This window comes from Gastrolobium bilobum, unplaced genomic scaffold (genome assembly GCF_033153095.1).
Source record: "Gastrolobium bilobum isolate Gb01-03AN ecotype WA unplaced genomic scaffold, APGP_CSIRO_Gbil_v1 utg61060, whole genome shotgun sequence".
In the NCBI taxonomy this organism is placed as follows: Eukaryota; Viridiplantae; Streptophyta; class Magnoliopsida; order Fabales; family Fabaceae; genus Gastrolobium; species Gastrolobium bilobum.
This window is the reverse complement of record NW_026898671.1, coordinates 1009-18712: the sequence shown is the minus strand read 5'-3', so window position 1 is coordinate 18712 and position 17704 is coordinate 1009. Positions and strand designations below refer to the sequence as shown.

General features: G+C 35.5%; 1 protein-coding gene across 3 annotated transcripts; it reads right to left on the bottom strand.

Moving 5' to 3' along the window:
- Positions 1 to 1573: 1573 nt before the first annotated feature.
- On the bottom strand, positions 1574 to 10677 carry LOC133318182 (ABC transporter G family member 22-like). 3 transcript variants are annotated; one of them, XM_061520158.1, is made up of 11 exons: positions 10565 to 10677; positions 9846 to 10235; positions 7184 to 7251; positions 6209 to 6447; positions 5523 to 5678; positions 5180 to 5363; positions 4602 to 4910; positions 3482 to 3766; positions 2893 to 3177; positions 2706 to 2813; positions 1574 to 2155 (listed from the first exon to the last, which is right to left on the bottom strand). In XM_061520158.1, the coding sequence occupies exons 2-11, from the start codon at positions 10225 to 10227 to the stop codon at positions 1934 to 1936; spliced, it is 2238 nt and encodes a 745-aa protein (XP_061376142.1). In that variant the 5' UTR covers positions 10228 to 10235; positions 10565 to 10677; the 3' UTR covers positions 1574 to 1933. The 3 variants fall into 3 exon arrangements, with proteins under 3 accessions (XP_061376142.1, XP_061376143.1, XP_061376144.1); XM_061520159.1 differs by lacking the exon at positions 10565 to 10677 and adding an exon at positions 6994 to 7055 and having other exon boundaries at positions 1575 to 2155; positions 9846 to 9917; XM_061520160.1 differs by lacking the exons at positions 9846 to 10235; positions 10565 to 10677 and adding an exon at positions 6851 to 7055 and having other exon boundaries at positions 1576 to 2155.
- Between the last annotated feature and the right edge of the window lie 7027 nt (positions 10678 to 17704).

Genomic DNA, 17704 nt, shown 5'->3' with positions numbered 1-17704 from the left:
TGAGTTTATGCATGCCTTTTGTAGTTGACATGTATAGGATTTTATTTGGAAAGCCCATGATCATTTGTATATCTTGATTCATTGGATGAACTTAGCCTATGCTCATGCCTTTGGTTACACCTATTGTTGATGGGAGCCAAGGGAATGATCATAGTGTTTTGTAAGCTAAGTTCTATGATTTGTAAAGGATATGTAATGTAAATGATGCCTACTTGGAATTCAATATATGCATGCTTGTTATGTATTGAGTTGTTGAATTGGTTGGGCTGAAAATCAATTAGGTACCCTTTTGTTTAAACTGGTAAACGATGAGAAAACAAAGGTCATGCTGCCCAAATTCTAGCTAAATCTCATGAGGAGAGGTTGGATGAGGCTAGGATTTAGTTTTGGGGCATGAACAATTGGGGTATGTAATGGGGATGCATTTTCCCCTAGGCTTGGACTTGAGAAATGTGGGGATTGGAATTCCCTGGCAGCGCGCTTAAGCGCCCAGGAGCGCGCCCAAGCGCCCTGCTGCCCCTGCGAGTGCCAATGCATTCTGCCTCCTCGCGCTGGAGCGCCCAAGTGGGGGCTTAAGCGCCCAGGATTGCGCGCTGGAGCGCCCTGGCGTGCGCTTAAGCACCCCTTGCTGCAGAAAGTTGGGTGGCTTACTGCCCCCTCGTGTTTTAGCGCCCAGGGTGGGGCTTAAGCGCCCAGGGTTGCGCGCTTGAGCGCCCTGGTCCGCGCTTAAGCGCCCTTCGCCACTGAAGGAGGAGATGCTTCTGTCTCTGCGCGCTAAAACGTCCCCGTGGGAGCTTGAGCGCCCAGGCTAGCGCGCCTGAGCGCTCTGTTGCGCGCTTAAGCGCCCACCCACACTGGAAATGCTGATGCTTACTGCCTCCGTGCGCTTAAGCGCCCAGATGGAGGCTTTAGCGCCCGATAGCGCGCGCTTGAGCGCCCGGCAGCGCGCTGAAGCGCGCTGGGCCTGTGACCAACACTCTCTTGGGTTGCTTCAAATGGTCCTAACTTGGGCTACAGTGCTCCGATTTGAGCACGGTTTGAAGCCACAGGTAGCTAATGAAGAAACCTACAATATAGTAGAAGATGTGAACTAAATAAGAAGTAAATTAAAGGTTTAAAAATGGAAAATGAACATGATGTTAAGCTTAATTGTTATGATTCCGCAAGGTAATACGGTTATGATCACGGAATTGGGTATTATAAATTCGGTATGTTTTAAAATGAAAAATCTAATCCGGATTTTAACTGAACCCATGTGATTGTAACTGCGCTTAATATCATAATGCGATGTTAACAAACCGGTTCTAGAACGGGGTGTTACATCTGTGCCTCTTTGCACCGGCGATCACTTCCCACCCTCATCAGCGCTCGGGATGTTACAAACCAGATTAAATTGATTTGAATAAATTTTTTTACAAATTTTAGTTAGTTGTAAAAAGGTGTTTTGATGGTGACTCATACCTATTGGAGTGTGTTTAGGAGTTGTCAATATTAATTTGAGCACCATACCTTTTTTAAAAAAGAAAAGAAAAGCTTGCTACATATGAATCAAAAACTTAGTCCAAAATATAATGAAGTTGTTCAAGACTCTAAACTTTGGATAAACCTCTTTAATTCCACTCCAGCAGTTACAACCTTCAGTCATGAAACATTCTCAAAAGAGTTAAGTAGTTTTCAAAAACCATATCTAAATTCTCAGATACTGATGTGTCTATGATAACATCTAGCACATGCATTGTGGTTTTTCAACATGCTAAATGAAACACAATTTACACATGATTAGACAAAAAAAAAGGCCAGAAGCTCCAATTCCACCAATGCTAGTCATTTCAATTGGTAGTCCTCCTAACATGTGAGAGTCTTCATTTAACGTCACTCATCAAGCAGAGAAGAAGCACTTTTTGAAGCCAAGCCAGTTATAGCTTGGATGATTTTAAGCTCCAGATTGAAGTTTCATTCTCCTCAAAGAAAGATAAGCCAAGAAACGGTAACCAAAAACCATGACTATCAGAGCAGCTACCTCTGTTAAACCATTGTCAATTTTAATCCCATTTATGGTAGGTGTGATGTGATTGTATTGCACCTTGAGCAAAAGTTTGTAAGTGTGGTAGTTGAAAGACATGTAGCGGATCCATGAAATAAATACTGGGACTTTCTGCCAAATTTTAGAATCAAGTGTTAGTTTCTTATGCTAATAGATTGCTGAGGTGATTCATGTCAGCTATTTGACCATAAAATCGATAACAAAAACAAAGTCATATTCAAATTTGTATCGTTGATAGGAAATTTTTCTTTAGTTTTAACTTTGAAATACAACTGAAAATACCGAGTTCTTTAATATTTTATCCTTTGGGGGAAAATCTTCATTTGCATCTAACTTGTTATCCACAAGATCAATTTGTTCACATGTCACCAAAATGTCATCCAATGAATGTTTTGTTGGGTGAATTATATTATATCTCTAATCATGGTGAAAGCTTCATCGCTGGTTTATATTATATTTCTAACATGTCCCTTCACGTGAGAGTCTATTCTTTTAAATAGGGATGGCAAGGATTGAACTCTAAACCACTTGTCATAAAGGCTCTAATAACTACTACATCACAAACCAACTCCCCAAAAAATCTATTAGATCAAAATACTTTAATGGTTTTATTGTTATATCTCTAACATTTTATATTCCAAACTAAAACTGGTATGTTTACCTGCACAAAAAATCCTCCAGCCAGCATGAAGGTCATCACAGTTACTGAAGCCAAAGTTGTAGCTCTTTTCAAGTCCATAAGAGTAGCACCAATAGCAAGTCCAAGTCCCTGCTTCACAACCAGCCATTGTTAGAACTGTAGGCTATTCTACATTTTATGTTGTATTCTTATTAGTTTTTGTACATACCTGAGCAGCCACAATGCAGAGGAAAACAGTAAGAATGGTGAGGAAAAAGGGGCCTGCACTCAGCCTCAGACCAGCCATGAAGTAAACCACAAGAAGAAAAAGTACTGGTAATATCAGGTCTAGTGGAAGGTCACTTGTAGTTCTAGCCAAGAAGTATGCACTTAGTCTGTACATATCTGCTGCTCGTTCCTTAGTAAGCATGGCTCTCTCTTGAGGAAATGTGAATATTGCAGTGAAAACAGGAAAGAATCCCCAGAAAACAGCAATGAAGAAAAGCAGTCCAGCCTGCAAAATCCAGAAAGGTGAATATGTAAACTTACTTACTATGCCTATGCTTGTAAAACCATGTTTGGTAGAGATACATTTTCAAGTTACTTGAAGGTAGAATCTGAATATGGTCTAGAAATTAAATAATTTCTTAAGATTGTTTTTTACATATTTTTTGTATTTCATGGTATATATCTTTTATTTAAATAGAATAAGAATCTATTATTATTATAAGTGATAAACCACAATAAGTGAACTCCAGATACACACTTAAATTACCAACATTATGACTAGGAATTTTGCTCCAGCCGAAATAGTTTACCTGATCTTGGAGATCTTTTGGGTTCTTAGCATCTGATTGCCACCAGAGTAATCCTAAGATGATTGCAGTGGATAAAACTTGGGTGATTCTCAACCAGCTAAAATAGTCATGTCTCCGTTCTTTGATTCCTCTCCAAAAAAGTATGGAATATTGCTCCTCCCAACTTGCTCCCCATTGTCTTTTAGAAGAACATACCTTAGACTTCAGTGCTTCATCAAGGGGGATAGGAACCATTATTTTTTTCTTTGTTTCTGCAACTCTTGTTTCATGTGCCTCCACCAGATACTGTTAAAATTCATCTTTAATCAGATAGGAAATTTCTCCTCTCAAGATGCTTACCATTGATTGATATTAAGATTCAAGAGTTAACTACTCTCCCACCTGTGTTTTGTGTTGACTACATAAACTTTGCTTCTATATGAAAACATATACAAAAGTCCTGTATATATAAAAACAATATTAAAGACAAATCCTAAGTTCTCTCAATGCCTAATTGATTTATAAACTGAGTCATTAGCTTAAGGGTGTTTAGTCAAAAGTCATTACTTCTCTTGTTCAGCCTTATATATTAAGAAAATGGAAAGAACATAGTTATTTGGTACAACTGAACATTCAATTCAAACAGATGGGACTGAAATGAATCTTCTTCAATCAATTGTACCAAATGCATGCATTCTTTCTCTTTTCTCAACATCTAAAGTTGAAAAATGTTATGAATTTCATTTTACGACAAAATATCCATGAATTAACAGCTTAGCTAATGAATCAGTTATATATACCAACTTTTTAGAGTTAATTGTAGTAACTTTTATAAAGATAAGGGAGTTTTGTGTAAATATTTTGTAATAGAATAGTGGTTTATGTAGTAAATGCAAAATAGGGGTAATGGATACTCATGTCACATGACTTCATGTAAAATAATCACAGTCGTCTATAAACAAATCAACAGTGACAAGAGATGAAAGAGAGAAAGTGCTAGGACTAAGTAAAGAAATGATAACCATTGATTTGTCTATGAACAGATAACATCATGTCATATGACCAGTTAAATGAGACATGATCCATTCCCAAAAGTGGGGTCGGAGAGTAATTTAGTTCTACATCAATAATGAAAAGCTACCTCATGTACCACTGCCGGTGATGGTTTCCCATTCAGTGTTTCAGCTTCTGCATTTCCCATTTGCACTTTGTCCTCCAACTCTGATGGTAGGGAAACATCATTTATGTTTCCATTGGCAAGGTCTAGCAAAAACTCTGCTGGGTTCATGGAAATAAGTGGTGTACATCCTATAGATTGGAAGTAACTCATTGCTAGTGATGCTTTTCCAAAGTAAAGCAAGCTCCCTTTTCCAAGAAGGATCAACTTGTCAAATTTGTGAAAGAGTCTGCTTGATGGTTGGTGGATTGTTGTCACTACTGTTTTACCAGCCTACCATATAATTAACAGATTAGTGATACAAGTTTTCATCAACAAAGCATAGAAATAAATTTCCTTTGAATAGATAAAATCAGATTGGATAAAATAAAACTACGATGCCTACATGAAACAATAGTAAATAGTAATGAAACAAATTCCAGAATCCAAAAGAATTTGAATTGAAATGTGAATGATGTTGTTGCCATGACTTAATAATGCTAAGTGATTGGATGCTATGCTTCAATCTTATGGATCCTGAAGGGAAGAATGACAACAAATACCTCTGCTATGTCTTGCAGCATCTGAACAATCCTTAAGGCTGTTGTAGAATCCAAACCAGAAGTTGGTTCATCAAGAAACAAAAGAGAAGGGTTGATTATGATCTCATTGCCAATAGAAACTCTCTTCCTCTCTCCACCAGATATTCCACGAACAAAGGAACCACCAATCATAGTATCTTGGCACCTGTTTTCATACACATAATATAAACCATTGGCTTCTATAATTAAGTAATGATATCTGTAAAATGGTTACAAAGCTCTATTTGATACCGTATTCTTTCTATGATTATGAATTTTCTGCTCATAATAATTTGGATTCATTGTTAAGGATGGAGCCATTTACCTCTCCAAGCCAAGCTCATAGATGACATCTAAAGCTCTTTTTTCCTTTTGCTCCTTCGTGCATGTCTTTGGCAGTCTTAGTCTGGCTGCGAATGTCAGTGTTTCTTTCACAGTTAGGTGAGGAAACAGAACATCATCTTGTGTCACGAATCCTATCCTGTCATTTTCTTTCGCATAAGTACAATTTATGGGGAAATTAATTCACTTTGTGCACTATCAGAAACAAAATATAAGTACCATTTGGAATATTTATATACACGGGGAGGCATCAAGTTATAAAAATAATAACTCTTACATTCATTGTTAACCGTTAATTATACTTATATTTAATGGTTTTAATTTATTGGATATGAGTGTTCACATAAGTTGTTAGATATAAATAGAATTAATAGTTAATAATGAGGGTAAGATTTCTTACTATTACCCTAGTGTAAGTTCTTGTCCAATTACATAAATTGTGGTGATACATCCAAAACCTCATTTTCTATCTTATTGATAAAAGAACATTTTGATCATTAACTATTCAGCAAAATTCCCGGCTAAATTTGTAACATTTGACTTGTTAAGATTCCTTCAGTATGTTTTAATTTAAGCACCATATTCCAGTTTCACTTTGATTATATTGTTCTAGATTCACTTGGTAAAGTGGTATATTAAGCAAGTCAAGTGGGGCCATTGGATTTTTACCTGCTCTTAAGGAACTTGGAATATGATTGGTCATTGTAAGTGATAGAACCACCAATTGTGTGCTGACTACTTAGTCTGCCTCCAAGCAGATTTAAAAGAGTTGTCTTTCCACTTCCAGAGGGACCCATCAATGCCAAAACTTCCCCTGGATTTACAGAACCAGTGATCCCATTCAAGATATCCTTCTCCTCAGTTGTTGTCATGCCTTTCATCACTATCTTGTAGGTCACATCCGTGAACTGCCATTTTCATAATAAGAATATAACTCATTAAGTGGGATCCATCACAAACACATTATAAAAATAAAATACATCACTAAAAGTAAGCTCAACGAAACAGGATATTTTTTAAATGTGTCTACATATTCATACTCCATACCCTTCTTTTTTTCTCAGTAAAATTATAGGAATGGATTCTCTCATGTCTTATTTTAATATAAGCATGTTATGGGAAAAAAATTTAGTCATTCGTTCACAGATCAATGGTTAACCGAGAGATCTTCCATATGACATGACATAGTCATGTTAAAACAAAACATGAGATGATCCATTCCCACAAAACCATGTTATAAAGCCTCAGGGCTAGATGAGTGTCAAGCCTAACTCTTTAAAGTTTATGAGAAAAACATTAATGTGTAGATACCCGTATGTTGTTGGCACCCAAAAGTAACTCAAAAAGATTTGAGTACCAAGAAAGGCATATATAGTTGTATCTACTGTAAAGAAGGGGTAGTCTTGTACATTGATGTCATATGAAATGAAACTTTGTACAAGACTGAACCTGACCATGCTATAGCTAGACATGTTCTATTGGTCGCGTTGATTGCTAAAGGAAGCTTCATCCATGCCTGCCCAAATACACAGGAACACATCAATCTCATGATCTGTTGAAGGTTTGAATCCTGGCAGAGATAGGTGCAGGCATGGAAATGAAAAAAAAAAACTTACCTTTTGACATGTAAAATGTATATATTACCTTTAGATATATGGGCAGAGTAGGTTCCGTTTGAAATTTTGTCCTTGGTCCAGCTTCAATATCCTCCGCTGCAACATACATAGTTAACCTTTTTTTTATATAATTCAAGGTGGGAAAATGAAGCTCCTTCACACAGAAGCCTATACCATGCAATTAGTACAACTTTGTACTAGAAATAAAAATGCATGTTCTTGAGTAAACAAATATGAGGTGATGTTATTTTTATCTAAAAAATGACTTGGAAGATACTATGCATGGATGGACGCTTCTTATATATATAGGTAGAATATTTGCTTGTCATGATTAACCAAGTGGGGAAGACAGTGTGGACCATGGTTATGAGACTAAGCTTTGACTAGGACAATTATAGACATCAACAAGTGGAGCTAAATCCAGAGAGTGAAAAAAAAAAGTCAAACTGAATTTAATTAAGGGTCCAAGGATGATGCAATGTGCTCTCCAAGAAAAAAGGAAGAGGAAGAAAAAAAAGAAATAGGTTCAATTGTAGGGGGACCGACCTAGTCAGTGGCTAATTGTCTTTCAAGGTCATAGTCCTCAAAATGGGTATTGTCCCCTTCACAGGGGAAGAAGTGCTACTTGGTCCTTAATAATGAAAGATGGGAACAAGAGAAAGAGACAAAAAGTTTGAGCAGAAGTCACACCAAGAAAATAAAAGTCATCCATGAATCACATCAGAGAGCTGGAAATATATGGAGCATGGATTAAATCATAATATTATTAATTATTGTAATGTATACATCATAGGTGATAGGTGATGGGGACCACTTGCAGTTGGGCATAGAGAGCAAGTGGCTTATAGAGAAAAGGAAAATTAACACTGACATTCACGTCACCTTATATAGATGATAGAATTAGACTGTATAGGTTAAAATCACTCCCAATCAAATCTAAGATACGAGTGAGAGCAATTCTTGTAGTTGCATATTTGTAAAGAAACGGAGTCCTGAATTCGAACTTATTACATCTCGGTGACAAAATTAGAGCGTGTAAGTATTAAAAAAAAAAAAAAAAAACTCTATTCAACCCCAACTAACAAGGTATACATATTAAAAAAAGTGTAAAAATATAAAATGATATGATTATATATGTGTATAGGTAGAATTGTATACTTTTAACGAAAATGACACTATCATGGTGGTGGTTGGTAGTGGGTCCCACTTGGGAGTTACCTTGTTTTTTGGACCGCTAATCATGGGATTGTTTTTAGAGGTAGCTGGTTGGATTGGACCCGACAAAGACACATCCTTCGTGTACGTGAATGTGGGTGAGCCTAAGACACTAGCGTTTAACAACAATTTCATTTTTACTAAACAAAAGTTCAGTTGTAAACACTCCTTTTCATTTTTCACTATGAGTTGGTAGATTGGCATGTAGTTAGGGCCCAAATTCAGTAGCTTCACATAAGTTAAGGCCCAAACATTTTTGAGTTACGGACACGTACTAAGGGAGAGGGACTGTACTTCTCCGTCTTGTAGCAGTTACCATTTGTATTTTACTCGTGAAAGTTTCACATGCACTTGATTTTGTTTTGCCCTTACCAAGGTCACTCTTGGAAATGCATTCATTTGTGATTTTTAATCAGAAAAAAATAAATCCACTCAGATCTGCAAAGTAAATGAGACACTCCAACCCATAATCTCACCATGTATATTTTTGTGGTTATCATAACTACACGACACAAGCCTTCAGCATTTGTATCATCTGTTCTAGAAATTAAACGACAGAAACTCAAACAATACTTTATTTAATATATATATATATATATATATATATATATATATATATATATATATATATATATATCAAACTGGTGACATATCCTAAAAACTTTGAATGCCTTTTTCACAAAATATATATTCATATAATCACAAACAAATATTTATTGAGGGCAGTTATGAGATAAGCTATTGCTTTGCATGTCTGAATTATATTTTTCAAAAAAATTTAAAAAATTATTTGTTATTAGTATTTTCTCTTTAGAAAAATAACTGACTTGAACAAATCATTTTATGTGATGTGAGATGAGATAAATGTTATTTATATAGACAAATCAAAAATTATTATTTTTTCACTTTTTATTTTAATTTATTCTATACAATGACTATGATGGTTTCACATTATCTCATATCATGTGGATAGTTGATCCTTTTATGTCTTATCAGTTATCACAGATGATATATATGAAAAATCTCAAATATTTATCCGCACTTAATAGTGTCAATAATTAAAGTGACAATTTTTCTCGCATCGTTTTATTGAACTTAAAAGTTTGACTATTAATCTACCAATAAATGGTTTATATTTTTCGGATGATATAATCATAGATAGACTTCATTCCTAACAAACTATATTGAAAGATTAACCTCACTCACTCATAGTAAACAATGCTAAATTTTATCACCAAGCACGTGAATTAAGTAACGGTTGTTTTAACTTAATTAGGGATTTGAGTTTGAACTCTTAAGAATGTAACTGTGTTAAAACTTTGTAAGAAAAGTTTTGTAGCTCATACGATCTTACCCAACTCAAATCAAATTAGTCAAGTATTCGAATAACCGACGGATAATATATAAAAAATGCTAAAATTTAATGAATGATTTGATGCTAGCATTACTCATGTGATTAATTAAGAGAAACTCACGGATATCATCATCGCTGAAGGGTTTGGAGTCAGCGATTTCATCAGGGGGCATAGCGAATCCAGTGAAGGAGAATGAGAGACCCAAACTAGCACTTGAAGCTCTACTAAGAGCCGCACCACTACTCACCTCATCCAACTCAAACTTCATCTGACTTATCTGAGCACTCCTTGACTTTCTTATGTGTGTGTTCTTCCCACCGCCACGCCCCGGCGACGCCGCCACCAACCGCCGGCTCGACTTCCTCGACAAAGTACCACCACCTTCCCCCATTCCGTTAGTTGAATGGTCACTTGACTGCGGCGACTTCAGAGCTGCCACCATCGACTCCACCAGCTGCTCCGACTTTGTTCTCGCTAGCCCTGATGAATTTGCTTTCTCCATATTCACCACTATTAACCATAAAAAAAAAACATGATTTAATGGAAAAACTCATATATAGTTAGGTCAATGGAAACATTATTTAATGAGTATATACTATATAGTATATCATATAAATATTCCGTAAGTTTATTGAACGAATATATATACATCATAATGTACTCCATTGAGTACGGGAAGTAATAAATTATAGAATAAGAGTATACATTAATTGAAATATAAATAGAGAATATGATGATAATACTATATTATTTATAGAGTAATCGTACGGGAAGATCATTGGATTTATATCGTTATAGTTGTTTTCTTCTAAAAATGAAGTATAAGCATAAGAGAATACCTCGAGAATTGAAAGCTGTTGCTAATTCTGGGGATGATGATACGAAAAAGGAATAGTAGACTAAGTTCAACTGAGCAACTGCAATAAAAATAAATGCGTACCGGCCCTATCATGTGATGAAGCACCTACCCTCTTATAAAGGGCAATTATTAAGAGGCCTACGTAAATTTACCAAACTATCCTTGCACTTCCTTGCAAATATCAAGCGTCCCTTAATTTATTTTATTTTCCTCTTTGTGATAATTACTAGACCTGAGGCATGAAATGAAGATAGAGATATGATATGATCAGACATCGTGGATCTTCCATGCACGATAGGTCAGGCCATATTTGCCGTACACGTGTCGGACATGTGACATTAAATTTTTTTTGTTTCTACTTTCTCATTTTCCATGCAATTCCTTAGAGTTTGGACGTACATTGAGGGTTTCTATCAACTAGTTCGAGCTTGAGATCGAAGAGCAAGCTTTTGGTATTAATGTACGTTTTTAACTTTATGCATTGCACCCAAAGTGGGTTGGTTTAGCGATTGTTACTTAGACCCCGGGACGTATTCCTGACAATGAAGTGGAAAATATTCAAATTTTGAAAACATCTATTTGGGGAGAGTTTATCGTTAACAACTTTTCGGCCTGGAGTAGTTGCACACTTTACCACCTTTTCTTTCTCCAAAAAAAAGATACTTTATATGCATTGCGTGTGTGCAGTAGATAGTTATATCTCACGGAATAACCAGAAAATTTTGTTAGAAGATGAAGAAGGATTTGATCAAGTGGGGGGAGTATAATGTTGAAATTCACGCTTGAAGAAAAAATAGAATTCAAATGTGAGTGAGAAGTCGCAAATTGATATAAAAAAATAAATAATTAAGGACTATATAATTGAAAAAGGACATATAGATGTAATGTTTTTTTGAGCTGAGATATAGTGTCAAATTTATTTATCGTGGTTTGTCGATTGACCTATTAGTAAAGGTACTATTTGGAAAGAATATTGTGTTCTTTGTACCATTCCAACAATATTGTCAATGAATGTTCACTCTGCCACTCTCGTGTGCCGCCTAATCAAATAGTTCTAATGCGGACAAAAGCTATAGAATGTTATATAGTATTAAAGAAGTTATGGTTTGGAGAGGGACCTGCATGCATGCAGTTTTGAGGTCTTGCTTTCAACCGAGGTTACCTCCACAAGAGGGAAGCTAGTATTTGGAGTTTTGTATACCGAAAAGATATGATGAGTGTTCTTCCGTTCTGAGTTACGGCATATTGATGGGATGTGCTTGTTAATATGTGTTTTAATTTTTTTATTTATGGGCAAATGATTGCTAAAAGCTGTCAAGTGTTATTCAATGTCGTCCTTACGATCCTTTTTTCCAGCATGTAAGATCAATTCACTTGAGATTGTGCAGTTTCATATTAAGTTTCTCTAAGGCTTCCTTGAAGGATATGATTGCGATGTACTCTGAATAAATTCAAAAATTATTTGTCATTATATTATTGTACCTTGTGGAATTCAAGCATATCGACTCAGCACCACAAAACTTTCTTCATTACTTATGGTTGTAGTGAGAGGAGCCCAAAATAAAGGAGATCACAATCCATACGTCAATAAACTTAAGCTACAACTCACAATAAATGACCGTAGTATCAGATCTTAATATAAAATCTTAAGATATAAGATTTAGACTTTTATCACTCCCACTTGAATTTCCTATAATCTCTCCCTTAAGTATGAGTCCTACAAATTTTAACCCTCTGCAAAGAATCAATTCAACGTAAAATTTTAAGGTGTTGGGTGAGGGTGTTTCACTCGAACTTGAATTCCCAACATTTATCTTATATTTCATTCAAAGTTAACCACTCGTCACTATTATTATTCCTCGTATATGAACAAAACTTAGTGAGTTCTTTGCACATATAAACCCACTATTATGTCACCTTACTTATTTGAATTCATCATTTGGTCCAATGACATACATGTGTGTGTTGGGTGGGGGTGTTTTAGATATTTTTTACACCGGTATAAATTACATTTATAATTTTGGCATTTGATTTTATTTATAGACATATTATTCTGCCTAAACACAGTATCATATACTTTTCTTACTTTCTCGAGGATTAATTCTACATTCGCAGAGAGAATGAATAAATGATCGCGTTGATGTTTGCCAAATGCCCAGTAAGTACGTAATTTGATAAGAGACGAGAGGATAAAACAGAATTTTCAAGCGTGGAGGAGTTTGTGGCGAGGATGAGTGGTCAATACAGAACAGCTGTTCAAAGAGGGTGTGGACAAAAATAAGGGTGGCACAAAAAGGACTCGTTTGGTTTGGTGGTTCCTAACGATAAGGAGCTTTCTGTGTATAGTGGATGGATTGATCTCTCTCACTCCGCCACAACTCGCCACGTATTACTCCAAATCTCAATATCATCCCTAGATCTTGTCCGTAATCCCACAATTATGGAGAATATATATACACTTGTCCCAATCCAATTATTACTAATTCACAAATTTATTTTCGCAAATGAAGTCTACCTATCTTTTTCTTTTCTTAATTAATTGAATTCTAGAGATAAAAAATAAATGATAATTCAAATCTATGTTAAACTATGTTTTCTATATAGATATGTTGAATGTCTAATCAAATAATGTCATATCGTACTTGTTTGTCCACGAATTACAAACATTGAAAATTTGAAATCAATAATGCATTAAGAGGATAAGGCAAACCGATTTCATTAGCACATATCATAATAAATTAATGAGTTTGGTGTTTGTTATTTTAAATGATATAATTTATGTCATTTTAAGAGAGAGATAGACACAAAAAATAAAAATCATGGGAGAGAGAAAGTCGGTGGTTTTTTTTAATTTAAATTTTAAATAAAAAAAATTTTCTGTATCTATCTCTCTCTTAAAATTACGTAACTTTATGTCATTTAAAATGAAAAATATTTTTCGCTAAATTAATAAGGGTATATTTGGGTAAATTAAAAAATGTTTTTATAATAATTAAAATTTTTTTTGTACCTAAGTTATTTTTTTAACATTTAAGAATAATATTTTTTTGGAGTTTTTATTATATCTAAATTTTTTTATCTAATTACTATAAATACAATTTAAAACATTTTTTAATAAAATTAATTTTCTTTAAAAAAAAAACAGAAACAAACAAACGACCCTAAATTAGTGTGTGAAATTTCCGTAGTACCTCATTTAGAATACTGGCAATTAATATTTTTCAGCGCATGCAGTACGAGAATTACAATTTTTTCAAGAGGTTTTTTTTTTCAGTTGTCCTGTTTGTATATATAATTATTCAGTAATATTTTCTATTTCTAATTAGTAATAATTATTAACAATTACTCGTAAATTTGTTCAATATGAAGTATTTGAATTAAAAAAATATAAAAAGGAATAAAAGATTGTACATATCTCTTATTTGATTTATATAATTGTATTGTATGATAGAAAGAAAGAAAAATGAAGGGAGGAAGGAGAAGGAAGAGAATAATTTTTGTAAATTCCATCATACATTGTATGTGCTTTCATTAATTTATGTACATTTTTTTTTCCATCATGAAATCAAGTAAAGAAAGTGTTCTGTCATACAAAGATGTCCAGCCTAATAGGCTGGTAGGTTACTTTTGGATCTAGTGACCTCTCCAAGGTATCTGTGGAGGAGATACCCTTGAGTCAAACAGATCAATGTGCACAGAATACTATTAACAGCATTAGCCAATGGGGGGGGGGGTGTGTGCGCACAGTGACAACATAACAGTAAGAGAGAGGGCGTAACATACCTTTAGGGTTTGCCTTGTATTTATAGAGGTTACCTGTGGGTAGTGTAGATGGGCCTTTGGTGCCTCTGATAAGGGCTCAGGCCTGCTTGCTATGCTGTCGTATTAGGATTAGTATCCTTGATGGATATCTATCCATGATTATCACTGATTCAGGTCTTGCATTTCCCCTTATTGGGCCTATCACTTAATGGGCCCCTCATATGGGTCCATAATAGTTGTCCCTCAGCCAGGCTACCTGGGTATCCGGGGTGAATTTGTTTGTGCGTCTCTTTAGGTTTTTTGTTAGGCTAAGTGTGTTTGAGTTTTTGCAAACTTTTTGCATGCTCCACATATTCTTGAGTTTTTTCCATCTGGGTGTCTCTTGCCCCTTATATCGACGGGCTGAGCATCAACCCGGTGAGATATTTCTCGTATCCCTTTTTCTAGATCAGGGGTGAGCTTGAGCAATTGGTGTCCAACTGACGAGTTGCCCTTCAAGAGCCAGCCCTCATACATATTCCGAGTTTGTAGCTCATCTCAAGGACAATTGTTCTTCGTTCCTTATATCGGCAGGTTGAGCATCAACTTCTGAAAACTTCTATATATTCCTACGCCGAGTTTAGGATGTGCTTGAGTCGTTGGGATCCAACTGGCGGGTCGCCCCCTAAGCACCATACCGGACGAGTATAAACCCGGCAGAGATTTTCCCTAGTTAGTTTGCAGGAAAGTTGAGTATGAACCCAGTAATATAGTGTGCAAACGTAACCGAGTATCGAATATGCTTGAGCAGTTGGGGTTCAATTGGCGAATATAATGACCCTATAGGGTAAATCTTAATTAGAGATTTAATTTAAGGATTTAAATGCCATAATTAGATTTAGTGAGTGATTTCGAGTATTTTGACTGTAATCATGACTATGTAATGAACAGTGCGTTCTGCCGGAGAATTTACAGTTTTGTGAATTAACCGGTAGAGCTTAAAAAGAGCAAAATAATTTTAGAGACATAATTTGATAATTCTGACGACAAATATGAGTTCAGAATGAAAAATTGTATAGTCTGGCACTTTCCGTGAAAATCTCGTGAATAGTGTTTTTACCGGGTATTTTGTACTGCTGTGTAAGCAACCGGTAGAGTCCAGAAATAAATAATTGATGAAATAAGAATAGGAAAGTCCAATATATGCCAAGCAAGTCAATATAGGCCCAAGAAAATGATAAGTTTATAAGTGTTAAGTTTCAGAATTAAATAAAGTACAGTTAGTGGTTCACAGTGCATTTCGTTAAAAACGGTGCAAAAACCATACTGTGAATTATGAATATTGTTCCGTAGGAAATAAAAATTAATTTAAATAACTTTAGAAAAATAAAAATATATCCGTAGCTTTAAGTTAAGTTTCGGGTAAATTTAAGTGAAATACGCGATAGAAAAACATCCGACAAAAGGGCCACATGTGCCTAAATAGCTTGGCCACTTAAATGAATCACTATTCATTGCAAAAATTTCTTCTTCTCTCTCTTGAAGGGCCGAGCTTCAGCCATGGAAAAGGGGGGGGGGGGGGGGGGTAGGGTTTTGCTTGTTTTGTTGATTTCTTCTTGAATTCTCAACCAAATCTTATGACCCACCACTTGAAATTGATTAGGAACCACTCAAGGAATCCATTGCACCTATCCATTTGAGCTATAGTTGAGTGTGTGAAGAGTTATTCCTCCTCTTATTTTCGGATTACTATTCATAGGAGGAGAAAAAGTGGGTTTTTGATGGAGCTTTGCTTGGAGGTTATTCTCTAGGCTTTGTACAAGTGATTAGAGGTAAGAAACCTCTATTTCTATGGTATTATTTTGTGATCTATGTTTTGAAAATTTGGAGCATGTTTTGAGTGGGAAATATTTGATGTTAGAAGGTGAAAATTATGATGGATTGTTGTTGGTTAGGAATGATAGTGTTTAGTAAGCATTAATTTGTGATAAAAAAATTGAAAAGCCCTAGTGCACTTTTCCCCTAGGTTTCGGCCTTCATGGCTTATATAGGGTTCATCATGCAAATTTTTATTGTATGTTTGAAAAGGTAAAATATGTTGGAATGAAGTGTAAATGGATTAATTGGTGGAAATGCCAAAGTTAGAAAAAAATCCTACAAATACTTGCTCTATGTTGCGAACTATAGGATGTTTAGGGGTATATATATATTGGTTACATTTTATTCTAATAAAATGTGTTGCATTTTAATATACCAATGGATGAGCTAAGAAGTGAAATGCTTTGACAAATGGTTGAAAAATACCTTGAGTCCCTAAGGGTATGCCCGCGACTTTTAAAGAAAAATAGCATGATTTATGTGAAAAATTCTTAAGTAAATGCTTGATTAAATTAAAGAACGCCAACGGGTGTATAGAGGTCTAGACTTGTGTATTGGCATAGAATTGGCAAAAATATAAAGAAAGGAAAATAAGCGATAAAATGTATGCTTATGAAATAATCATGGTATTGCATCATTTTATTGATGCATTGTAAATTATTCTCTAGGTGTGCCTAGGGATTGAGAAGGATCGGAAATCTCTTGAAGCGATAAAAGTAACTTGTTCCACAAGTAAGCGTATTGGTAAAGCTTCAAGAGGTAAGCTCTATGTTTAAGGAGTCTTTTCCTGCTTGAGTGCTCCACCATGGTTAGTGAACTATGGTTGGACTGTATGACTGTGATTTAGATGCTTTGTATAGATGCATTCATATAGAGTTATTTGATAACATGATATGTTTTGCTCTGATATGACTTCTGTAATATGATTTCTGTAACAATCTCTGGCCATTGATTGTATAGTACCCGGATGTCCGCTTTGGGGTCCTCCCTCGGGACTGATGGTGTACGCCTCTGATATGTCTGGTTCCGCTTTGGGGTCCTCCCTCGGGAACACGTGCGTTGATTTCCGCTTGGGGTCCTCCCTTGGGAATGACGGCGCACATCTCTGATATGATATGGATATATGATCTGTTCTGTTATGATATCTGTTATATGTTGTATTTGTATACTCTGTATCTGACTTTCATGCAGGAGTGAGCCAGGGGTATGGAGAATTCTCTATAAACCTGGAGCTTATTGAGATTTGTAATCTCACCCCTCTTGGGGACATATTTTCAGGTGCCCAGATTCCCGGTGAGTCCTCACTAGGCAGGGACACGACACGTGGCTGAGGCAGTTGACAGATCGGATTTTGAGTGGCTGTAGGCTACTACCTTTTGGAGTGTTTGTTGTCTTTTAGTATTTCCGCATTTGATGGATCACGATATTGATCCTTTATTTTGTATATGGCCTGTATATGTTTTGTACATGTCTGTCACTTGGATGCATGTACATTTGTGTA